Source organism: Phyllostomus hastatus, unplaced genomic scaffold (genome assembly GCF_019186645.2).
Source record: "Phyllostomus hastatus isolate PE091 unplaced genomic scaffold, TTU_PhHast_1.1 phas_scaffold_555, whole genome shotgun sequence".
Classification (NCBI taxonomy): domain Eukaryota; kingdom Metazoa; phylum Chordata; class Mammalia; order Chiroptera; family Phyllostomidae; genus Phyllostomus; species Phyllostomus hastatus.
In genome coordinates, this window is record NW_025334036.1 from 6771034 (window position 1) to 6797114 (window position 26081).

General features: G+C 47.7%; 1 protein-coding gene and 1 long non-coding RNA gene across 5 annotated transcripts in view; one reads left to right on the plus strand and one right to left on the minus strand.

Moving 5' to 3' along the window:
- Window positions 1–5137, minus strand: part of RGMA (repulsive guidance molecule BMP co-receptor a) — a 28499-nt gene extending 23362 nt beyond the window's left edge. The window contains exon 1 of one of the 2 annotated variants that reach the window (XM_045824968.1): window positions 4946–5137. Coding sequence is in view for 1 of the 2 variants with exons in the window: in XM_045824967.1 (XP_045680923.1) it covers window positions 4408–4421 (14 nt within the window). In the remaining variant the exon portion in view is untranslated. Of the gene's footprint in view, window positions 1–4407; window positions 4698–4945 lie in introns of those variants that run through there. The other variant, XM_045824967.1, reaches the window with a different exon arrangement.
- LOC123809711 overlaps window positions 4658–26081 on the plus strand; it is a 106529-nt gene continuing 85105 nt past the window's right edge. The window contains exons 1-4 of one of the 3 annotated variants that reach the window (XR_006784069.1): window positions 4658–4778; window positions 13474–13530; window positions 22471–22665; window positions 24428–24543. This is a non-coding gene — a long non-coding RNA (uncharacterized LOC123809711). The remainder of the gene's footprint in view (window positions 4779–13473; window positions 13531–22470; window positions 22666–24427; window positions 24544–26081) is intronic. The other 2 variants (XR_006784068.1, XR_006784070.1) reach the window with 2 other exon arrangements.

Consider the following 26081-nt stretch of genomic DNA (forward strand, 5'->3'; position numbering starts at 1 on the left):
GTGGGGAAGGGCGCCAATCCAGAAAGAACAAACGTGCCAGATTTACGTGACTTTCCCTTCTACCTCCACGGTGTCCTCTTCAAAATGTGTTGGAGGCCGAGGGGTATCTTCACTTCTACACTGAGGGGCAGCATAGCATGCTGGCCGAGAACACGCAGGCTGAGCCGAGACCTGGGCCCGTAAATCAGGGATACACTTTAGCTCATCATACAAGGGGGTTCTCGTATGGATGAAATGAGTGAAAACAGTAATAGACCACTTCGTATAGATGCTTGGCAAAGAGAAAGTGTTGATGAGTAGTTGCCAATATTACTTTTATATTATGGTTAAGAACCATTGTTTGGATTAGGACAGTGTCTACCAGCGGGGAAATAGGCAGAATTCCCCAAGGACTCTTAGGTAAACTTGACTCCTGGTGGGTTCAAAGTGTACTATTAGTTATACTCAAGTTCTGGTGAGCTCCTGTTAGCAGAGTAAGTCTCCTACGAAACTGCAGGGTCGTCTCAACTATGGGATGGGCGCACACGTCTCCATTCATACATGAGGAGACTGCTATGCTGCTTCTCATCTTCACTCAGAGCTTTCGCTGCTGCTGTCGTTAGTCACATACTACACCTTGTATGTCCAATGGCAGACCATGCGTTAGAGATGGGAATATGTTTAGAATTATACTGTCTTCCAGAAATAAACAAAGACATACATTTTAAGATAAGTCTCCCTGAATAATCTCTCTCATCTCCCTACAAACTTAGTAAGTTAAAATAGTTACAGAATTCTTTTTCTTTCTTTTGCATTCTAAATGGTATATTTAGGTCAAGTTTTCATATAGTACTCACCTGCACTTAAAAGTCTCTGAATGACAGGTGAGTACCATGCACCAAGGCATCTGGGTGAGCCTATCTATAGCATCAATTCACTGCAGTCCCTTCCGGCCACAAGCTGTTCAGGGCACGCCTCAAGTTCAAAGCTAGATGGGCTTCTGCCCCTAGAGATGGGTCATGGACCCTGGAAGGGAGGGCCTGGGCAGCATCTTGGCTTGGGTTTGCTTTGCCCTCACTAACTCTGGGCCCCGGCTCAGAGGGGCAATGTGTCCCCTGCCAGGTCCAAAGTCAGCCAGGCTGCCAACAGAATCCATACGCTCACGAACAGATCAGGCACTTGGAGCACAGGGATATCCTTTCTCGAAATGCTCTCAACAGAGACACATAAAAGCAACGTAAAACCCTGACAGCATGGAAGAGGCTGGCATCTGGCTTTCTCTCACCATATGATCTTGAGACACCCAAGCTCCGAAACCAGGTGTGCTTCAGGATCGTGAGGGAAGCATTTTGAAATCAGGATGTTGAAATCTAAGGATCGGAGTATTTTAGCTCCACTGACTGATGTAAAACGATATTAATGCCCATGAATCCCCTGTTTGAGGGCAGAATGGCCTGCCAAACTCAGCACTGAGGGATGAGGAGCAGGGCTGGACCTAGGAGGGGATGCCACCAGGAACCTCGTCAGGTCGGCAGGTGACTCTGACCTTGTGTGCACCCTTGGGCGAGGCAGTCCTTAGTTTTCCCCACTGCCCTGATGATCGCTCCTTCACAGCTCCGTAGCTGAGAGAAAGGAGGCCGATGCCGAGCTGTCATTTGGTCAAAAGAAGGAAAAAGAATCGTCTGTCATTGGAGTAGGGCTGGATACCACACAGGTGGGAAAACCTGGACCTCCCTGCTTCAGGTTGAACTTATTGTTCAGTTTGCTGAATGAATAAGCAATGATGTTGTTTGAAAAGCAAAGCCATTTCCTAAAGAACCCCAGGAACACCACAGAAGCTTATAAGTTACTTGAACTTCTCTTTGGGATTATAAGTCAAGTTCTAGAACAATGATCTTTAAGGAGTGGTACCTTTTCATTTCACCAACATAATAGATTCCTGTGAGGCTGCACTGGTTTTTGATAATACATTTGTTTAGGCTCGGTTTCACTTTGTCTGGATGGCAGAATTCTGGAGAGGTCGGTGATTGTACCTCCTGAGGTGTGACCAGATTTGGGAACCACACAGTGTAAAAGCAAGTGCTTGAGTTTAATTCATTTGGTAGCAAGGCTGTAGGGGAAACAGCACTTTAGTTCCGCAGATCCTGGCCTGCACTTCTTCGCCTCTCTGAGAGTCAGTTTCTTCTTCCGAGAAATGGGAATACCAGCACATGCAGAGGCACTGGGAGCGTGGCTCAGAACACTGCCTGCTCCATAGTCAGGGATGCTCAGTATCTATTCATTTTCTTTTGTGTTTCCTCATCTAAGAATTCCTGTGTTTGGTCCCTCACTGGGTGTTTGGAGACCCATTTAAGTAGGAGCTTTTGACACCTTATTCTGCATTATTACACACACTAGGGAGGCAGTGAATTGTGTCTTGAGGAGGGTTGGAAGGAGAGAAGGCAAACAGAGGTTTCTCGGCAAAGATCAGAGAAGCCAGGTTACTGCAAGACCCTTTTTTTCCTTTGTCACAAATCTGGTTACTAAATAAACACCTGCAAATGGGAGAGACAGCTTGGGGGTGGGACACAGGCCACCTACCATTCTCCATGTTTATCCAGAGAGGAAGCACCTGTCTGACACCTGGGAAGGAAGGATGGGAGCAGATCCACCACCGGAGCTCCTCCGAGGATCTCATGGGGCAGGGTCTTCCCCACAAGCAGAACGTGGCACTAATCTACGAGGAACCGCGGCCCCTTTCCGGACAGAGAGAACTCAGCTCATTGCTAACACCATCTGGCCTGGAAGGTGGCAGCAAAACTCAGCCACAGAGAATGTGGGGATGCCTGGGTGTGTGGGCGCCCCACCCAGCGCCTTCCTCCACTCCGCCTGCCATCCAGCAAAGTCTGCCCTGTTGTTAACTGGAGATCATGTCCCTCACGAGGGGGGCTTGCCTGTCACCTGCTATGGTGGTGGAACAGTGGGAAACCTCTTCTTTGTAGATGTAAACATGCCATTTTTGTCACACCACACAGTTCCTGCACAGATTGGTAAGAGCCTTGCCAAGTTCTCCTTCAGCTGCCCTTCAGAGCACAGCTAATTTTGTTTTCAGGGATCAGGGCTCAGGATTCACCTGAAAAATTACTCATCTGTGTGATGCACGGGAGAAGAGCAAGGTTCGTGCACAGACTTTCCAGATTTCTGCCCCAGATGTCTAAAGAACAGGCACCCCCTCTGACCAGCAGGTAACATTTTATGTTACATTTCTGCTGGAGGATCCTAAAGCCAGATGGAGAAGGTGATGGCTCTCCTTGAGGTGACAGCACGACTGTGCCACTCACCACGACCTGCAATTCTGTCCGTTGAGCTCAGACTCTGGGGCTCAGCGGGTCTGTAGAAACATAGGCAATTAGTCTTCCTTGCAGTCTTGTTCCTGCCTCCCGACCTGGCTCAAGAGACACCTATTGTAGAGAACACCTAACTTTGCAGCCTAAAAGGAATTCGCAGCTCACCATTTCCTCTAGATGGCGCAATTTCCCCTAATTCGTCCACAAGACACCCTATTTATAAAATAAATAAAATCGAACGCCTTCAGAAACCACACTACATAATAGCAGCTCGAAGGCCCCCATTAAAATCTCAATTTGAGGGAATTGATTCTACCTCCGAGCAAATCCAATGCAATTACATTAACAGGATGCAATCAAGAATTGCATCCCAGCGTCCCCACCTGGGCCTACCCCTCTAAATACACCTGTCCCCCTGCCCCAGCTGGTTCCCTGGGATGAGCCACCGCGAGAGCTAGGCGCGCAGTGATCCCTGTGCCTGGCCTGCAGGCCCCAACCACCCACTCAGGGACACCAGGGCCACTTGGAAATCCTATCCTTTAGCACTTAAGCAAAGTCCTGCATTTTCCAGCACACCTGCGTTCCCAAGCAAAGGACCGCTGGGACCTGAGCCCTGACCTAGCTCTGAGCTGACGCCCCCGGGTGCAGGCACTGGTCTTGTGCCTGTGCAGCTGGTTTAGAAAAACCGACGCACCGCCGGAGGGAGTCGAGCTAGTCGGGCCAGTCGGGGGTTCTCCGCGGGACAGCCGGGTGACCGGCTCCATCGCTGGCTACCGGGAAGAGGGGGTCAAGCAAAAAGGAAAGGAGCTCCCAGCCCGCACACAGTGGAGACCTTCGCCGGGACTGTCCAACCACGCGCGCTGCTGGCTGCCTGGGGAGAGACTTTTAGGAAAAAAAGAGCAAATACCAAACCACAAAAACTTTACTGCTGCCAAGAGCTAAAAGCGATCGAGGCGCAGCAAAGCTCCAAATCTGGGCAAGATGGGAGCAAGATGAGACGTGGGGCTAGGGAGGACCCAACCAGTGCGGTGGCCCCGGCAAATGTCAGAGGCGCCCCCGGGAGGTCGGAGTCGGGTCCACCCCGCTTCTGGCCCGCGCTTACCTTGGCGGCTGCATGAGCCCCTGCGGCCCGCGGGGGGTGGCGTGGCGTGGCTGCAGGCGAAGAGGGGGTGCCCGGGAGCCGCTCGTCGGCCCCGGGGCAACGAGGGAGGGGCTCGGCAGGCGCTGGTTCCCGCCGCCCCGGCCGGATCAGCAGCGGCCCGGGACGTGCCGCCAGCTCCCCCGCTGCATGCTTGCGAGCGCCTGGAGGAGCCGGCCCGCGAGCGAACGGCTAGCTATTGCGTCCCCAGCCCAGCGGCTCGGGCGGCGCAGCCCGCGCTCGGGAGACAACTGCAGAGTCGGGAATCGGGTGGCTCGGGCCACCCCTCCTTCGCCCGGCCCCCCGCCCGCAGTCGCGGAGCGCGGCGTCGAGAGGTTCGTTTGCGCGCGGAGGGGAGGGGGCGGGCCGGCGCCCAGGCGTGGGCGGGGGGCGAGGGCGGGTTGGGGAGAAAGTGGGGGTGAGAGTTCCGCTCGCCCCGCCCCGTCGCTGCCGCACCCTCCCGCACCAGCACCCGTTGGGTGGCTCGATGAGGGGTACGCACTGTGAAAAGTCAAGACATCGCTAAACGCACGGGTTGGGGGTGCAGGCTAGTGTGGCCATCCCCGAGATGTCCCCAACTTTCCAAATCTCCCGCAGGGATGCCGTAGACAGCACGTTTTGCACCCTCAATTCCTTGATGGCCAGAGGGAGTTGCTGTGAGGTCTCTGCGGTAGACAGTCACAGCCGCGAGAAACGCCGCTGCCCTCTGGGAGACGCACCTTTGTTCTACTGACAAAGCTATTTTTGTTTCAGAATCTTATTTTGAAAAATTCATACATATGTATGAAATGTGTAACACAGGAATACGTTCTTGCGTAAGGTTTCGCACAACTTGGGCGTATCTACAGCAAAAAGACCACATCACATTCCCTCCCCGTGGCAGCCGCTCCCCAGAGGTAACCTCCGGTCAGGGTGTGCTCAGCTGCGACTCTTTTCAGTCCTCGCTCTGCACTTTTGCATGCATACATACCGACTGCAAGTGGATTCTCACGGGCTTTTCAAAAGCATGTTTAACCATGCAGCGCATGCACACACTGGCAAGAACACCACCACGCCGCTTCAGCGGTGATAAATCCCCAGAGGCTTCCGGAGTCCAAAGACAGACTATAGCGGGGAAACAGCAAAGAGCCACCCAAACGCCGCTTGCAAATCTGCAACCCCAGCTGGGGTAGGAAGTCCGCTTCAACGCGGCTCACTCCCAAATCAGCATCGCGTCGCGCAGGGGTAGATGTGCCAGTACTTTTTAGACAGTATTATGACCTTCCCGTTCTTACAGAAAACAAACCGTCTTGGATTTTGATATGATGGGAACTCTTTGGATTTGCAAAATGAAAAGGCATCATCCGCATTAAAGCACAATCGTTATTGATGCTTGTGGTCTTGAGGGATGTGGTTTTAACACAGTAATAGCCTGCATCTCACTGGCCAAGTGTACTGAGAGAATCTATTGCTGGGATATAAATAAAATCATGGGATTTAGCAGGAAGGGATTGAGTTTTGGGATGGCTGGTTTCTATAATTAGTTCTGACCTTGGGCAAGAGGTTGGGCAAACTGAGACACTGCTGGGCCTCAGTTTCCTCATCTGTAAACAGAGTTGTACTAGATGTTGGGTGAGTGTACGTTCCAGTCCTCGTATTTGGTGAATGACTGATTTTTTCCCTTAATCACCTTTGCACTCAGCTCCATCATCTCCTTCGGGAATAGCTCTCCTAACACCCCATGCTCTCACACTGCTCTCACTTGGCAGTTATGCCCTTGAGGGTAACCCTTCCATAAGTGTGGGCCTCTTCCACTACACGGTAAGCAGCCAGGAGGGCGGGACCAGGGCTGCCTGGGGCCATCACTGCATCCCCAGTACTTAGTACAGTGCCTGCTGGCGCATAATAGGCATGCTACAAGAATTTTGGAATGACTATCACACAGATAATGGATTTCTTACTGCTCTTCCAAGTTGCTTGGCATTTTCAAAATATGCCAAGAAACTTGGCATTTTCATACGAGATGTTAAGTGGAAACATCTCGTTTTAAAATGAAGCCTTTGGAAAGTACCCAGGAGGGTTTCCCCGCCTTGGGGGGACAAACAGTCCACTGTCTAGATGGAAACAGACAATTCTCAGCTCCACCACAGGCTGCACAGGCGGCAGGCCAGCAGCTATTTACCTTGATGAGCATAAGCTCCTGTGGAGAAGACAATGAATATTAATGCTACTCATTAAGTACTTGATTAAGTTGGAACCATGCATAGGCAGTTGCAATACACAGATGAGCACTCAGAGTTAAATGAGGCCATGGGGTGTGTTTAGGGTGCAAATTAACAAATGTACGTGCTTTCTACTGACAATCGAGAGACATTCCCAATAGAAAGTGCCAGAGAATGCCTGTTTCCTTTACTGCAAAGGGCCTGAATTTCCTTAAAAAAATAGGAACAGGCAATAGCTAACCTGGATTCAAGAGTTAAAAAAGTAAAGTCATGAAGAAACAAGCAGGGGTTGGTGTGTGTGGGAGTGGTGTCTAATGCAGTACAAGGCTACTATTTCCATTACTTCCTCTCTTGTCCAGTGTGCAATGTTTCTAAGGAAGAGGTTAAAGTCTGGACTCATAGTTGTAGAAGAAAACAGGAGAGCTGGGGTGTCCACCCCTTCTTGGCCGTTCTTTTCTTTTCTCTTTCTGGGAGGGGTCCCCCTCCAGGCCCTTTTAGAAGCTGGTGCCACGGGGGCAGGATTGGTTTGTGTTTTGTTATCATTTACCGAGCACCATCCCTACCAGGACATTGAATGAATGTTATAGATGTTTCCTCAGTCCTCGTAACACTCTATGAGGTGGGTGTAACTATTCCCATTCTGGTGAGAACCGAGATTCAAAGTGTTAGCTGAGGTGATGAACACGGAGTAGAGTCAGGACTCAATCCACACCCTCCTGAGCCCCAAACCAACGCATTTTCCGCTAAGCATGCTGTCTGTTTTCCTTACCATCCTTTTCCCACCTCTCCTGCTGAGCTTGAGCCAGGATCACCTACACCTGCCACTTTCTGCAGCGCTGGCAACGCTGGTGAAATAAGAATGGAGGGCGTCACTTCCGGCCACGTGCACTCAATGTCCTCAGAGCAAGCTCTGCTGGTGGGTTGTTTTCCTGGTGGGCTTTGGGGGGCTTTGTCAGTCTATGAATTGTGGGGAAGCTCAGAGAGACATTTGCTTCCTTTAAGTATTCCAGTGAGCTTCCCAGGAAGTAAGTGAGTCACACCTGTTTCTGAAGATCTTACCGTGGTATTCAAATTTGGACCCGTTGGTAAGGAGCTCATTGGTGGATACTCATTCTTTTTGATTCACTATGGCCCCCCTTCCACTCACCATGCTTCCCAAGTAACCCTTCAACGTCTTTGAAAACTAAAATGATTCATTAACATGTGAAGGCCAGATCCCATGATCCCCAGAAGCTGGCCTCTGCAATAAGTCCAATTCAATGAAGAAAAAATCTTTTCCTTTTCTAGGTTGGGTTAATTTGACTGTGTGATCTGGTTGCAGAATGGCTAGGGCATATGGCTTAATAGGGTAAGACCTTCAGTAAACTTTTCTCTCTGGTTCTGGATTTATTTTTACATAAAACAGTAGTCTCCAAATTAGGTTCTTTTGTAGTTCTAAAATCCTATGATTTAGCGGAGATAAAATATATATAATTTTATTACTCACTAGGGCAAAGCTCAATAACTCCAATTCTCTTGACAATTTATTTTGGATTGTTGCTCTTGACTGTGATTCCTCAAATATTTTCTCTAAGCAAGTAGGATATAAATAGTAACAACATCTGACTCTAGACTTTGGGATTATAAATTCATAGTAATCTTATCATTAACAGTTGTCAATCTGTAACATTCTTATTCTTTTCTCCTTTGGTAATATTCATAGTATCTTGTATTTTTATAAGTCTCTGAATTTGAGAAGTATGTGCTTGGGATGGGTGGTTTCATGTATCAGCCTGATTAGGTTATGGTGCCCAGTTTGGTCAAACATTAGTCCAGATGTTGCTGTGGAGGTATTTTTTAGATATGATAACAATTACAATCAGCTGGCTTTAAGTAAAGTAGATCATCATTGATGACGTGGTGGGCCACATCGAATCAGTTGAAGGCCCCTTAAGAGCAAAGACTGAGGTTTTTGAAAAAGGAACTCTGCCTCAATATTGAAACATAGAAACCCCGTCTGACTTTCCAGCCTGCTGTCCTGCTCGACAATTTTTTTTTGTTAGCCCCAGAATCATGTGAGCCAATTTCTTAAAATAAATCTCTCTCTAATACTGGCTCTGTTTCTCTGGCGAACCCTGACTAACACAGCAAACAGGTCCACTCAAGACATATGAGAAGTATGCATTCATTCGTTCACTCCTTCATCTGGTCAGTAATCATTCATTGAGATAAACATGTATACAGCCCTGCAGAGGGCCCTGGACACGATTTGTAATATCAAAGTGTGATGGACTCATATTGTGGTTCCCTGAAAGTGCCCAGTAGAGTCTCACGAAACAACCGGGTAGTAAGCATTGCAGGGGCTCAGAGACACACAGTAGGCTTGGTCAGACAATGGCCCCTTTTCTGGGAACTTCAGAGTCACAAAAACGATTAATGGCTAGAAGATGAGAAGTTTAGCAGAGTGCCAAAAAAGGAGAACATTCTTTTTCTCCTGAGCACTGATCTTCAAGTGCTGTGATCTTAAATTTTTTTGGAGATGGAAGGTAGGGAAGGAGGAGTGAGAAGCAAAGAGTGAGGAAGAGAGGACACTCGCTGCCAGGCCGGGAGGATCTGCTTTTAAACCTTGGCTCTGGCCTTAGCTGAGTGACCACGGGCAAATCATACAACATCGCTCTCATTTTCATATTTGTAAAGTGGAAAGATCTTTCCTGGAAGAGTCGGCGAGGACTCAATAAGCTAAATCATATAAAATACCAAGAACAGGATTTTGAATCGATTGGCAGGAGTGCAGCAAAAGGCAGCCACCCCATCTAGGTCTCCTTGCATCTTCCTTGCATCTTCGCATTAAAGATGGTAGGAAGCTGACCTACGGTGTTAAAGCCGAACACGGGTCGTACTCACTGTTTCCAAGCTGTGGATGACATCTTTCTGGACAGGGAGAAACAGCTACCCCGGACAGCACCTGCGGCCAGCCACCCCTGTGTGGTGCAGACTCTTCTCTCCTTTCATTCATATCCCATCACGCTGCTGTTGCCCTGTGTCCCCCGGAGAGCTGCCACAGACTTAGGGGAGTGAGAGCAGGACAGTTCATGAGCCAAACAGCACGGTCTTTGGAGTCAGAGAAATGAGCTTGAATCCTGGTGCTTGAGTTGTGTCTCTGCCTCAGTTTCCCTATTGTAAACGAAAAATATCAGATGTTCAGACTGCTGGAACAGACATTTACAAAATGAAAGATGTTTTTGCTGTCATCATCAGGGATTACAAAGGAACTAAAAAGAGGACTCCCTAAGATTAGCACAATTTGCTCAGGCATGTAGTTCCTCACCTCCCAAACTTGGTCTGACTTTAGAATCAGGGGGATGCTTATTAAAAGTACAGGTTCCCAGCACTTACTCCAGAGCTAGTGAAATAAAAATCTCACAAGGTAAGACTTAGAGATATGTTTTAAAAAGCTACCTAGTTTGAACAGATATCTGTACGCCCATGTTCACATTCGCATTATTGACAATAGCCAAGAGGTGGAAGCAACCCAAGCATTCATGGATGGATGGATGAATGGCTCAGCAAATTGTGGTATATATATAATGGAATATTATTCAGCCTTGAAAAGGAAGGAGATTCTGACACTTGCTACAACACAGATGGGCCTTGAGGACATTATGCTAAGTGAAATAAGCCAGTCACAAAAAGACACATACTGTATGATTCCAATTACATGAGATACCTAGAGAAGTCACATTCATAGAGACAGAAAGTAGAATGGTGGTTGCCAGGGCTGGAGGAGGGGATGCCAGGGCTGGGGGTGGCCTTAGTGTTCAATGGGAACCGACTTTCAGTTTAGGATGATGAGAAAGTTCTACAGATGGCTGAGGGTGATGGTTGCACAAAAGTATGAATGCATTTAATGCCACTGAGCTGTACACTTTAAAATGATTAAAAGGGTAAATTTTATATTATTTTATATTATGTGTATTTTACCACACACACAAAAAACCCTTCACAGACTTTTGTAGCACAGCAAATCTGGGAATCTAAAATCGAGACTATTCCACCATTCCAAATGCTTATTTTCTGTTCTTTTACTCCTACCTTATCCTTCACCCCTTTGCACCATCTCAAGCCATCCACTTAGACAGGGATGTGGCAAGAACTGGGAAGGACCCAACGTGCCCTGGAGGACAAGGTAGCAGGAGTGGGAGGCAGGAGGGTTCAGTTAGAAGAGCTGGTGGAGGGATTTCCTCCCAACAATAAGAACCCCCCTGTCCTGCCAACCCAGCCTCTGCACCAGTCAGGGTCACCTTGGAGTGTAAGGACAGCAGTGCTCTGGGGAGGTAACCCCATCAGAAGTAATGCAACTCAGCCTTCTCTTCATCACAGAATTGCCACCTCTGACATCAAGCTGCCAGGACAACCAACCCTCAAGAGCATCTCATTCTCACCTCCTTGGAGGCTTGAGGGAGCCTGGAGCCTACAGCCTTCCTCCTAGGAGACAAAGTATGGTGGCCCAGGAGTTCAAGGGTCAAGAAGGAGGCAAGGGCCTTGGGGTTCTCCCACATCCATCTGCTGCCGCCTGGGGCCAGAGCCACACTTTCCCTGCAAGCTTCTCACTTCTCTGAACGAGAAATGTTGCCCTTGAACTAAGATAGTCGTTAAATACTTCTAAATAATTAATCATTCTTTTGAATTGGTGTTCTCTGCCTGCCTATGCTTTTCTGGTTGCTTTCGCTCATCTTTTTCTCTTTTCAATTCAAACGTGGTATTAATAATTTACGAGCACCTACATGGTCCTATATACCCACGCTCACATGCATAGGGAGAGGCGGCCTCTCCTTCATGCTTCAAGTCAAAATCAATACCAGGGAAGTTGAGCTTCCAATGTCAGGCCGTCTCTTTCCGGCTCTTTTTGGAACAGAAATGAGGGCCAAATCTATCTATAGAGGTTTGGCCTGAATGTAGCTCAAGTGCTTTTTTACTCTGTTCAACAACTTTGACCGTTGCTGGGTCCCAGCAGACTTGAAATAAAGCAATAAGGCATTCTGTGACAAAGCACACCGAGGGGGAGAAATCAGGAAATGGAAAATGCAATGCTACTTTTTATTCAGGTGTGACTTCAAGAGAGGGGAAACAGGAGGCAGAATTGGGGGAGGAGAAGGCCCTGAAATACTTGGAGTCCTTCTTTGGAAAGCAGCCACCTCCCCGCCCTCGGGGGGCCCCTGGAGGAAAGGGAAGCAAAGCAAGGGCTGGACCATGCACAGCGGATCATCGGTGAACGTCTGAGGCAGGCAGATAAAGGACACCCTAAAGAAAATGGACTAGCCCCGTATACAGAGTGCCCCCTTTTTACAAAGTGCCTGAGCGGGGCAGTGATAATTGGGATTGTCCTAAGAAGGGGAACAGGGATGAGGGGCAGGGTGGGTGGGAGAGTCACTTTTACTGAGCATGTTTCAGAACCTCAAAAAGTCCTGCATTCGCATGTATTCCTTCTTAAGAAAATAAACAGGAAATGAATAAATACACGGGGACAGAAGTCGGGGTAGATTTAAAGAGGCCTATTTGCGGCAAACGCAAACAAATCAGAAATGCATAGATTGATACTTTCTTCTTGCTCCGTAAATACTTTTATGTCTCATAAACATGTAAAACCTGGTTCAATTAGGCGGCACTGTACAAAATGACTTTACTTGCATGTCCAAAAAGGTAGAATAGCAACAATTTTACATGGTTTAACGCAGTTTTTTTTTTAAAGCTTGGGCACTAGAGTAGTAGCGCCTCATCCTGGGGCATATGTTCCAAGAACTCCAGTGGGTGCCTGCGATCATAGACAGTATGGAACCCTACATGCACTGTGGTTTTTCTTTCTTTTTTGGGGGGGGGGTTTGTATACATACCTTGTCACTTAAAGGAAGCATGCCTGGCTAATCTCCGATGTTTCCGAATGGCCAGAGGCCCCACTTCTGCGATTAGAGGACATTACGAAGTGAAACAAGGGTTCTGTGACCACAGGCACTGCGGTACCGGGTTCACCCCTGCAATCGCGCATGCGCCAGGACGGGCCACCTGGCGGGAACGTGCGTAGCGTGCGCCGCTCCGTTCGGCTCCCAAAAGCCAGCGTCCTGCCGGCCTCGGCGGGAGCAGGTCTGGGGTGATTTCTTCCCGCTCCTCAAAATGGCGCTGTTGGGAACTTAGGGATTGCTTGTGTCTGGGATTTTTTTATTTAATATTTTTAGGCCACAGCTGACGGTGGGTAAGTGAAGCTGCAGGTAATGGGGGGCGCGCACCACTCTACTGACGATTTGATAATTCTTGGCCGTTTTGCGGGTGCTGTCTGGTGAGTTGCAGAATATTGAACAGCCTCCCCGCTCTGCCCACTAAGCCGAAGCCCAAACAGCGTCTCCCCAGGCGTCGCAATCTTTGATGTTTTCCGTGTCTCCGGCACGCCTGCCAAGCTAATGTGTGAGGCCCAGTGCGAAAGAAAATGTGGGCCCCCTGCAGAAAAAGTATTAAGAATTTCAACACAGTGATAGTCAAGTGTTAAAATCAGGTGTGGGACTGGGGCCCTTCTAAGTGTGGTAGGCCATTCCAGCGTGCAACTTACATACCTGGGAAACTCACCCTGGTCTCCAGATGTTGCCAAACGTGAGAACCACCGGTTTGATCTAATATATGTAGGTCTGCATATTACGTGTGCTCGGGGTCAGAGAGAGCCCCCCCACCCCCAGTCGTTTTTTAAAGAATAAAATTGCATAAAGTCTTAAAAAAATGCCATAGCGGACCATTAAGGCCCGCCACCAGCTTTTGGAAATGTCTGATTGGAACACAGCCACGCTCACGTCTGTTTTGTTTACAGATTGTCTGTGGTTGCTTTCCTTCACCGCGGGAGAGCTGAGAAGTTGCAACAGAGACGGTGAGGCCGCGAAGCCTAAAATATTTATTATTTGGCATCTTACAGAAAAAGTTTGCTGACCCTGTTGTAGATGATTGAGTTTTCCACCTGTGCTGGTTGCGGGACAGGTGGAATTAACTAGAAAGCCTTGGGCGTGCACTCCTCTAGCCCCTATTATCCACACAATTTAGAGCAGTTAGGGTTTTTTTTGTTGTTGGGAGGCAGTAGGCAACTGCTCTGGCTTATTTAAGCAGAGGAGAATTTATAGATAGAATGTTGGGGTACTCAGAATCAGTGGGTGGCATAATTAATGCGCTATGTTTAGAGTGCCTAAGAAATAATGCATTGGTTGGTTTCTTTGGGGGTTTGGGGTCTGAGCTCAGTTGATAGAATGCACATGAGAGGAAATTATCAGAATGGAAGCTGTTCGAATGTTAAAAAGAATTGCAGGCTACACAAAGGCGGTGTCTAGGTTTTTTTTTTTTTAATTCAAACATGGGTTCCTTTCATTTCTAATACTCTTTTGCATTTGTTACTTTCTTTTCCTTCATTAAAAAAATTACTTTTTTGTGAGAAGTGTTTGGTGAAAACAGTTGAAAGGAAGGTGGTCTGATGGAAATTCAAGTAGTTTTGCATGAGTAATAATTATAATGATGATGATAGGTTTCCTGCCTAAGCCTTCTGAGTAGGTAGTGTTTGCAAATTAAACACACTATAAAATATTCAGCCCCTTGCCACATCTCAGTTGCTTTGCATAATCCCCCTGCACGAGCTCTCGGGTGAGCTCCTCCCTAATTAATTATTAAATTCCCATCTGTACAGTGTGCACAGGATAATGAAATTCCCGCAAGCCCCAAGAAAAGCCAAGCATCGCCTTTTGGAGAAGGCTCCTGGCTTTCCCGGGCTTGCATCCTCCTTTTAGCCAAGGGTCCCTTCCCCTGTGTCTCCCCCAAGGACTCATGGAAGATTTGACCAGTGGCAGAAGCTGTTCTGACCTTTTATAACCCAGGATTCCACAGTTCTGGTCTCAGCCCCATACCACCCACAGCTCAGCCACCGAGGAACCTCCATCTGGCTTTATAAGGAAGTTCTCAATCCTATCCTAGGCTTGCTTTATGGACAGCCCCTAAGGTTCATTGTTATTCCCTCATTACTTCATTTTTGGGTGCATTTTTTTCCATGTAGCAAAAGATCAGTTTTTCTCCTGTTGTTCAGCAAGGCACTGTTTGAAAACCATGACACCTTCCCCTCATCTCTGAAAAACAGACCCAGAGCACAGGTAGCAGGGTGAGTGGGCATCTTGGATGAGGAGGCGGAGTCACTGCGGCAGATGACACAGATGACTGGGTACAGGGGGAGTTAAGGACACAGGTGTAATCTGGGGTCCCCCAAAGTAGTCTCCCGAGCCTGTAAACGGGGATTCTGAGACGTTTCATCATGTTCCCCTCAGGCTGTTCTTGTTGCCAGCTGTGTCTCTGGGTAGAGAGAGTGTGTGTAAAAATCAGTGCCCACTAGCCAATGTTGTCTTGAACACAGATAAGAATTCTTCACAAAACAGCTGATACTTGAGATTTCTTGGGGTCATGTCAGTGCATCTCACAGTTCCCTGTCTACACCAGTCACCTGGAGGCTTTGTTAACATGCAGATCCTGATTCAGGGAGCCTGAGATCCCACACTCCTGGGGAACTCACAGATGTTGCAGATGTTGCTGATGTTGTGGATCCATGGACCACACATGGAGCGGGGAGAGGCTGGCAGACAAGAGCAAACATGTAAACAGAGGAGAAATCAGACTTACAAATGAAGGGGGAGAGCCAGCAGGGTAAGCTCATGTGTACCTTTTTTTCCCCTTTAGTTTTTTAATTAAAGGTGCGATTAGCAGGGATTAGAGCAGAGCCAGGGTTAAACTTTTTTCTTACACTTATTATCATCATTTTTTCATTTCAACTAAGCCTGTGTTAAAATTTAGAAGTGGATTTAGAACTGGGTCTATTGTTGACCTGATATAATTGCGAATCTGCTTTTTTTTTTTTAACCAGCTGGGCGTGACTTTCAGGGCGTTTTAGGATCTCTCTGTCCACTTTCTCCATCTGTACAATAGGGATTCTAACAGGGCCCGTGAAGGTTATACAGCTGGTATCTATCATTGGGTGTGGACCCCGGAATTGCTTTCATTTGGGTTCAAATCCTAGCTTGGCTACTTAAGTGTATTTTCCCTTCTCCGGGCCTTGTTCTCCTTACAACACCAAAATTAGGCCCTGCCTTAGAGGATTGCTGTGAGGATTCAGTGAGGCATGGTGCGGGGCAGGTGCTGATAATGATTGCAACGGCGGGAGAGAGAGATCAGCCTTTCCGCTGGCCTAAGATGAAAGTGCCTGCAGAGGGGCAGTGAGGAGAGGGCGCGTTGAAGGTTTGGAGTCCATCGTTCCTCTGTTTCTCATTTGTGACATGTTCACTGTTGTACACATGTCAGGTGAGGTTCCGTGGGGCACTTGAACAGCCATCCGAAAGGGAGCCTATGTGAAAGTAGTTGAAAGATTCATGGACACAAAATAAATGCCAAATCAGACACAAATTTTAAAAGATAGTCTCCTTCTGCGAGGCTGGCTGATCTGAATGGCCTGTGGTTAATAAAATCGTGAGGTTGTTACTCAGCTGTGACCTGTGAGGACAAAGGCTTTATGGAGGAGCAGAAAGTCAAGTCAAAGTGGCGGCCTTACGCTGAAGCCACCATTTCTGTGTGTGAACCCTCCGAAATTCCAGTTCTCCAAGGGAGCTAGCAATCAAAGCAACGCAGACTGTACACTAGGAAATGTGATGGCCCGCCCCATTTTCTACATGGCAAGGTGGTGCCGTGTGGGTGGGCGGGGTGCTAGAGCTGCATTAAATCGATGCGCGTGGATCGATCGATGTCCAGGGGGTGGTCCTGCACCAGCGTTTGCACACCGGTGGCCTGCATGTAGGCTGTGTTCAGCTTGCCGATGTAGTTGTTTGGCCCTAAGTATTTTTTTAAGCTTTAGGTTGGCTGCCGACATTTAAATATTGTAGACTTTGTATTAAAAGTCCAGATTTCCAACTACAAAAATAAAATTAGTCATTCTGGGCCTGTGTTCCTGTGTGGTAGCAACCTGTTGGCTCTGAATAAAAAGTGGGCCTGTTAGGTGGGCCCGACAGGTGGGTCCGAGTCCCTGCCCGGACTGTGTCAGCCGTTTGCAATCCCAGCTGGGCATCTGGGGGCATTTTGATTTGTGGTTGTGGTGTATTTTTGGCACCTCTGACTATAATTTATCATCCAGCCTTATGTTTGAGGGCAGAGAAGCTATGTTCTGGGCTTTTGCCCTTCCAGGATCTTTATTCCCTCAAAGCCTTGTTTCTTGTAGCCCCGGAATGGGGAAAGTGACACCAGACTCGAAATCGGGATCTGGATGTAGGTCTAGGTGCTGACGGCCTTTCCAAGTCTCAGCTCCTTGATGGATAAAATGGCAACTCGTAGTCATAACAATTAAGTGGGAAGTAAGTCAGAGGTCTTTTTGAACTCTAAAGGGTGGTAGAGATAGAATCATAGCAGGGGAGGGTGGAAATGTTATGCCTCCAGACCGGTGAGGGAGATAGAATGGATGTAGACAATTATATAAAAATCACATATTCTACAGAGATGTTTGGGAGGTGGATGCTTGATTCAGCCTCAGGGTGGGAGGCAATCAGACAGGCTTCGTGGAGGAGGTGACCAGCTGAGTGTTGAAGGAATATTTGGTTCTGCCAGCACGACCAGATATTCCGATGCGTCTAATAACTAAAATGCACAGGCTTCCTGAGAGGGTATGTTTGGAAGTGATTCTAGAGCTGTAGATGCCCCCCTTGCTATGGGGAAAGACAGCTCTGGCCAGCCTTCTGGGCACCCCTCAAGTGTCTTGGTAGAAGCTGACCAGCTGAAGCTGGCTTGGGAAGTTCAGACTGACAGACTGACATGTTTCCCACCAAACCTCCTTAGTTGCTGGTGAGAGAGGAAAATGAACATCTGGGAAAGAGGACCTTTGTGAGAATCTTTGGGTAACCGGTTAGTATGGGAGAGTTAGGACAGAGTTAAAAACAGGGTTTTGGCCCTTTCCATCTGAAGCCATCACTGTGCATTGATGACTGGAGAAAATAATGTAATCTGATTGTTCCATTGGGTCATTTCTGGGAATAGGAAGACATTTTTCCAATACTGGAAGTTCGTGCACCGGGAGAGCATCTCGATGCTTCGTCGCACATCCTTCCTTGGCTCCCCTTCCCTGGCCCCCAGCTCTGTCCACAGCAGACACCAGCTCCCCCTGAAATTCGATTTACTGAGATGTGATCCAGCTTTTCCCCTTAGAGAACTGTATTAGGGGTGAAGATGCATTTGGCTGCTCAAGAAAACCCCAGCCTGCTTCTCTTCTCTGCATTGCATTTGGCAAATGTCTTCTGCTGAAAGAATGCAGAGAATTTCCCTTTTCATCATGTCAGATCATCTGGCTTGGGCTGGCCCTTCCCCAAGAACCCAGTGGACACAGCTGGAGCAGGGTGGGGCCCCCGGCGAATTGCTGAGCTGGGAGCCGTGGCCTTTCCTTGGTTTGAAGGCCACAGCGGAGCAGGGCTGACCAAGGCCAGCGAGTCCCATGGGGTGGGGGGAGGCGCCCAGCCTGGTGCACAAGTGGGGCACGGAGAGGTCTGTGTCTGTGATCTAAGCTGTAATCCCGAGATTATGACCTGTGAACCCCCCTACAGCACCTGACTACTTGGCTAGAAAATCTCTTAGGTAAAGGTGTCATTTCTGCAGGCATGGTTCCAGGTTCTGGGTGGCCAGAGGTTCCCTTGATTTTTGGAGTCCTCTTTGGAAAAACAAAATTATAGAGTGAAGTACAGGGCCTAAGGGGTCCTTGCAAGAGAGGGGTCTTGATTTCTCAGCTACGTTAATTGTCATGGTGAATCTGCCACTTCAGGCTCTGTTCTAACAGGGTTGAAATGCAGACATGAAAGCTGGGAAAGCATTGTGAATTGGGCTTTGGTTCCTAGTTCATGAACCTGCCATCACTGGGCCACCAGATGGGAGCTTTGACCAGCGGGAGAGGGTAAAGGGGAGGCCTGGAGGGCCTGGTACCTGCTGGGACATCAATGGGAGGTGGTACACTCTGGGGAAATTTTTTAGGGATGGGGGACCCATCCCAAATCAGCAGACAAGGTCCACCAGAATGCCAAGTGAATGGCGGCAGGATGCAATTCAGATGTTTGGTTTTTGTTTGCTAGAATATGCACAGTTATCTAGAGGCTGAGAGTTACCATTCCAGAGCCTCATGGATCTGGACTTAAATGTGGGCTGAATTGCCACTTTTTTTTTTGCCCCAGTAGGTAAACATTTCTTCAGTTGAAGATACTCCTAGAAGCCGTTTCCATCCCTGAGTCAGATCATCCACGTTTTTGAAAAGTTGTGATGATCGAAGTAACTGATAACAGTTAAAGTTTTGTTTCTATAATTTAAGACATAACCCTTCAGAAATGAGACTACGTAGACACTAATTAGTACATGTGCACTACTTACATGCTTGATCTGGTACACACAGAGGAACCCCAGAAACACAGACGCCGCACACTTTGCAGGCCTACAGGGAACATTCCTTCAACTGGCCACATTCTAGGTCTCAGAAAGTCTCCGGTCCCAAGGGTGTGCATCGTACACGCTCCCTTCCTTGCAAGTGCCCTGTGTTCATGGGGGTGAGCCCCGCCACATGGTTGAGCTCAGTTAGTGTTCTGTACTTTCTCTGTCCCCAGCTCCCGGAAACTTAATGTCCAGTGAAAACATGAAGTGGCAGAATCTAAATGTAATGTGATACCAATTATGTAAAATTAAAAATACAATGTTATTTTTTATGGGTACTTAGATTAGTAAAAACAGAGAAGAAAGGAAGGACCCCATTAGGGGTGTTTCAGAAGTTACTTAAATTATATTAGAAGTGCTGTGTTTAAAAAATGAAAAGGTCTGAAAGAAGTGTGGCAAATCTATATGTTGAATCTAGCCTGTGTTTACTTAGAATACTGTCCTGTCCCTTTCTTCATATTCCTTTGTGCTTGAGATTATTAGAATTTGAAAAAAGGGTGCAGTGTTCAGACATGATTGGTGTTCAGCAAATGTTAAGTTTTGTCCAGGCAAGGTTTTAGTACAGCATGCAGTGAGCTAACGTGGGCAGAATTCCCTTGGGCAGGTGTCCAGGATGCGCTTACATCCTCCTTGTTTTTGTGTTCCGGTCCAGCCTGTTACCTGGAAGGTGTGTGCCACAGGACCACACTGACCTTGGGGGTGGGGTGCTGGCAGCACGGTCTGCTCCCCCACCCTCTGGGAGGTTCCATGGGTACCGTAACCATCAGAGAGGCAGCACAGAGGCTGGGGAACATGGCTGGTCCTCATTTCCCTCCATCCAGCAGGATAGCAAGACCCCTGGGTGCATATCATTCCTGCCTGGCAGGTCAAGGAGTGCTGGACGCTCCCGGCTGCCCCATTTCTCCGTTTTCTTGCTGCGTTACTCATTAATCCTCATCCCGATCTCCCTTTAGGCAGTGGACTTTCTTACCTTTTTAGTATAATTAGCAAACCTATTATACAATAAAAACATGGCTTGGTTTCCATGGTGATTTGTATGTTCTGTCTCAAGATGCTTTCTAAGGAGCCCATCTTAATCTTCATCAGCCCTACTACAGCTGGTCTCTGCCCTATCTCATTACAGGGAAAGTTGCCTTAAGAAAATATTGTATTTCCTAATGCTCCTTTCACCAGGGCGAAAATCCCAATGTATAGCATGGTGATTATAGTTAACGTAGTGCTGTATACTGGAATTTGCAAAGAGAATAGATCTTGAATGTCTTTTTTTAAAAATATATTTTATTGATTATGCTATTACAGTTGTCCGATTTCCCCCTTCACTCCCCTCCACCCTGTACACCCTCTCCCACCCTCTTCCCCCCTCTTTAGTTCATGTCCATGTGTCATAAGTTCTTTAGCTTCTACATTTCTCATACTATTCTTACCCTCCCCCTGTCTATTTTCTACCTACAATCTATGCTACTTATTCTCTGTACCTTTTCCTCATCTCTTCTCCTCCCACTCCCCTGTTGGTAACCCTTCATGTGATCTCCATTTCTGTGGTTCTGTTCCTGTTCTAGTTATTTGCTTAGTTTCTTTTGGTTTTGCTTTAGGTGTGGTTGTTAATAATTGTGAGTTTGCTGTCCTTTTACTATACAAGTTTTTTTTTTAATCTTTTCTTAGATAAGTCCCTTTAACATTTCATAAAATAAGGGCTTGGTGATGATGAACTCTTTTAACTTGACCTTATCTGAGAAGCACTTTATCTGCCCTTCCATTCTAAATGAAAGCTTTGCTGGATAGAGTAATCTGGGATATAGGTCCTTGTCTTTCATGACTTGGAATACTTCTTTCCAGCCCCCTTCTTGCCTGTAAGGTCTCTTTTGAGAAATCAGCTGACAGTCTGATGGGAACTCCTTTGTAGGTGACTGTCCCCTTATCTCTTGCTGCTTCTAGGATTCTCTCCTTCATTTTTTACCTTGGCTAACGTAATTATGATGTGCTTTGGTGTGTTTCTTCTCGGGTCCAACTTCTTTGGGACTCTCTGAGCTTCCTGGACTTCCTGGAAGTCTATTTCCTTTGCCAGAATGGGGAAGTTCTTCTTTATTATTTGTTTAAATACATTTTCAATCTGTTGCTCTTCCTCTTCCCCTTCTGGTACCCCTATAATTCGGATGTTGGAATGTTTAAAGATGTTCTGGAGGTTCCTAAGCCTTTCCTTGTTTTCTTGAATTCTTATTTCTCCATTCTTTCCTTTTTGGTTGTTTCTTTCTTCCTTCTGGTCCACTCTATTGTTTTGAGTTCCAGTTTCCTTCCCATCACTATTAGTTCCCTGTGCATTTTCCTTAATTTCTTTTATGGTAACCTACATTTTTTCATCTAATTTGCGACCAAAATCAACCAATTCTGTGAGGTTCCTGATCACCAGTGTTTTGAACTGTGCATCTGATAGGTTAGCTATCTCTTGGTCGCTCAAAAGGTTGAGTTCTGGGGCACTGATTTGTTCTTCTATTTGAGCCTTCTCTCTCTCTCTCTCTTTTTTTTTGGTCTGGTCGCTCCAGTTACGGTGAGGGGTGGAGCCTTAGGTGTTCACCAGGGCTGGGCACCCCAGTTGCTCGATTGTGACATTATATGTGAGGGCGGGGTCGAGAGGGAACAATGGCGGTAACTCCGTTCTCCTGGGATCTTAGTCCTTTCCCTGGGACCCTGGCTTGCTTGCTCTGCCCTGCTCCACAATCACCGCCTCACTGGGTCTGCCAGCTGCTGCTTGCGTACTCAGGGTCCACCCGCTGCAATCCTGCGCGCCCCGGATGCCTTACGCGCTCCCGGTTGCCTTATGCGCCCAATTCTCCCTGTTCTCCGTGGTGCGACCCGCGCCCGGCTGCTCGTTTCTGCCCCTCTTACCGGTCTGGATGAATAGGTCTATTTCAACTTCTTGGCTGTCTGACTTCCATTCAGATAAATTTTCTGTCAGTTCTAGGTGTTATTCTGCCTCTAAATTGTTGTTGTTCCAATCGTGGTTGTACGTGGAGGTATGGTGCATCCATGGTGCCATCTTGGCCGGAAGTCCCGAATGTCCTTGAAAGATACTCACATACACAGAGTAGTAACTGTGTGAGGTGATAGGTGTGTTCACTGACATTATTGTGGTAGTGTTTTCACAATATATATGTGTATCAAATCATCATGTTGTGTACTTCAAGTTTATACAATTTTATTAGTCAATCGTATCTCCATAAAGCTGGGAAAAAATTGCATTTTGGAAACAAAGGTTTCTTGGGCTCAGATTCATTAATTTGCCCCCGATGCAGGCTATAATTATGAGTAACTTGTTTCTAATCATGAGTGTTGTTATTATTGGCAGATAATAAGCACTCAGCATGCATGCTGTTAAGAAGCTTCAAGACACTCGGGACACGTGTGTGTATCTGTGTGGCCACTCCATGGACGTGTGCATCAGCACTTTGAAGACTGTTCGGAGACCCGTGAGAAATGCATGAGGGATTTCAGTGTCTTCAGTTGCAGACTTCGCAGGTGGGCGAGCCCCGAGGAGTATCAGGTTGGTCGGAACAAATCGTTCTGCGTCAGACCCGTGGGAGACATGCAGTGTGGATGACCTCCTAATGAATACAGACTCGCACCACCCAGCTGTGCCCATCACCCCTGCAGCAGTTTCAGGGGGTTTGTTGTGGGGTAACTTGACTGACTGCAGTCAGTAAGCAGGAAGCCAGAATGCAGTCTAAACCGCACGAGGGTCCTCTCTCCCTTAACCCTTTCTGCCCTGGAACATCTCACGAACAGTCTTAAGAAACGCCTCTTGAGTCCTCTGAGCTGAACTGCGTCTGGCAGGCTCCCTTCACTGCCGCTGCTCAGAGCATGGTCCACAGAACGGCTGCTTCAGTTGCAGCATCAGCCTCATCTGGCTCTTATTAGAAATAAATATTCTCAGTCCCATCTCAGACCTACTGAATCCAAAACTCGGGGGTGGGGCCCGGTAGGCCGTGTTCTGACAAGCCCTCTAGATAATTCTGGTGCGTTCACAAGTTTGAGAACCATTGGACTCTGCCAAGATCAAGTCTTAGGAGCATAAGAGAGTTCAAGTAGAGTCTAGTTTTAATATCTACCATGCTGGCCTCATCGTGGTCCATGAGACTTACGAGTTGCAAGTTACATTGTCTTCATCCCCATGCCCAGCCCCCTCCTCCTCTCCCCATGTTCCTTCTGGCATCTTCTCCACCTGAGCGTGCCCCGTCCCTCCGGCTTTGCTCCACAGCGTCTCCCAGCAGAACTCTTACTTCATACCTTACTGGGAGAGTTCCGTTTTTGCACATATTGCAACTGCCAGAATTAACATTCATTATAAAACATATAGTTCACTTTATTACAGCTGCCGAACAACCAACACCGATGCTTCTTCCAACCACCAAACAAATCTAGGAATAGAACGAGTTTAGCAAGTAGCATTCGGGAGTGACATTTCTTGATTAGTCTGCTCTCTTGTGACCAAGGAGTGGCTCTTACTGTGGTAATTGAATTAATAGTCAGCATTTCATCTATCAGTATTTAGAACTAATCAGTATTTATAACGATCTCTCCTCAATACAGCAAGTACAAGAGCCTTGGTGCACTTAAAAAATTATATATATACCAGCTTTTGTGAGAGATAATTTCCACAGAAGTTACCCATTTAAAGTATAGAGTTCAGTGATTATTTGTATACTCCCAGAGTTGTATATTATTTCACATGGTCATAATGAATATTAGTATGTTTTCTTACCCCCAAAACAAACCCTGAACCCTTTAGTCATTGCCCTCACCTCCCTCCTTCCTCCCGCCCTCTGTTGTGGGTAACTATGAATCTACTTTTTATCTGTGGATTCATGTCTTCGAGACACTGCAAGTATTTCCTGTAGATGCACGTACATATGTGGTCTTCTGCAGATGGCCTAACAGAGTGTCCGCGTGTTGTAGCATGAATCAGTTCTTCATTCGTTCTGATGGCCAGATCTTAGCAGTTTACTTCCCCACACCCTCATCATCACCTTATGGCCTTTTAAGTTGGCTTTTAGTTCTAGGTTGTGTGTGTGTGTACTGTATTTTATTTTGTATAACAATCAATAGCAATTTACAATTAGTTTCAGCAGCATTATCTTCTCCCCTTCTCCTCCTCTCCTCTTCTTTCCTCCCTCCATCTCACCCCCAGTGATGGGAACCAGATTCTTACATTGCCTGGTTGTGGAGCAGTTTGAATCTTATTGCCAGGCTCTGAGCTTAAGGAACAAGGACTTATCAGGCAATTTTCTTAAACCCCCCTCTCTTAGGGGCTGCCGTGACCTTGCCTACCACAGACAGTGACGGGTGGCTCTCAGCTGCCTCCACCTCAAAGAGATATTTTTTCTTCCTGAAGAGAGAAGAGATTGCCCATCATTGGAACAAGGTAGGTGAACAGCTCTGCTAGCCAGAGATTGAGAAGGAGATGTCATCCTTCTTAATAAATCAGCGCTTCATTCAATGAACCAGTGCCTTTGGAGACATCCACCACACACTGTATGAGTATTCCTCACTCCTGGTTGTCTTCTCGCACTTTATGGGAAAGTTTCCTGAGGCCAGGACTGTTTCAGTACTTGTGACCATTGCCCCAGACCCCAAAAATTGGCACTGAGGTATGATGCTTAAGAAACACAGCCACATCATCTAGTCAAACTCCTTTATGTCACAGGTGAGGACTCTAGTGGTTAGCCAGCGCAGTGACTAGTCTGAGGCCACAGGGCGTGGTGGCTGTCCCAGGGTCAGGGTCAGACTCTACTGGTGGATGCCTTGCCCTTCTCTAAATGTTAGACTGTCTTATGAGCTGGGGCCCTGGGGTTTGAGGGCCACATCCTGGTATTTTTTCAGCCTGAGGATCACTTCCCGGCTGTAGGTTGCTTTCAGCCTGCAGACTCACTTCCCAGTGAAAAGCCCCTCTGGGAATGAAGCCAGCCTTCCCAGCAGGGAGCCACTCACACTTCTGCATTTGAGAAGAACAGCGAGCATTAAACCGTAAAATATTCCTGGCTAAAGAAACTGGAGAAAAAAGGCCCGTGAGACCAGCACTCTCTCCAGTCCTACATGACTGGAGAAAAGGCATCGGGGACAGAGGGAGTTTTCTGGAGGATCACTGGGCTTGCACCACTTTCTCTCCCCCTAACGAGTAGGTCTCCATGCTGTAAACTTTTGGGGGCACCTTCCTTTAGCTCATCAATCTGAATTACCCTGTGGGTTCTTGTCCATAGGGTAAGGACCCCCAAACTGGCTGCTTTCTGAGGGCAGTGTGAGGGCCAGCCTGGGAAAAAGGGAAACATCGTTGGTGAGGCAGAAACTCTCCTTCCACTCCTTGGTCAGATGGGCTTTTCTGATTGCTGCTTAGATGCTGGGGGCGCAGCTGGGGTAAATGATGGAGCCCGCTTTTTTAATAAGCCAGACTGACCCAGAAGTGGAGGGCAACAGGCACACGATGAGTGCACAGTTAGAGGAAGGTTCGAGTATGGGCACAGAAGGCTGAGGGATAGGCACTGAGGGCGGGACAAGGAGTCAGGCAGGCAACCCAGAAGAGGTCCCTCTGGGGAACAGACAGCCTGACCGAGGCCGGAGGTGGGAACGTCGGGGAGCTGTCGGCACATCTCTCTGGCTGCCGTACCGTGTTTAGGGGAAGACTTGACCCGGGAGGTCAGTGCTGGGCAGGTCAGGGTCGGGTTTGCATTTTCAAGGAGATCATGCTGACGATAGGGTGAAAGCAGAGTGGAGAGAAGATGAGGGGTCAGTCAGAAAGCTGTTTCCCAGCCCACCCGGGGCTGCTGTGGGGATGGAGAGGAGTGGGTGGTAGCGATATCACGCGTTAGCTACCAGCAGGCTTTGGCGGCACCAGTTGGCTGTGGAAGGAGTTGGGAAATGTTCATGACTATGGCTCGAGGATACAGGTGGCCCCGTAGTCTGAGG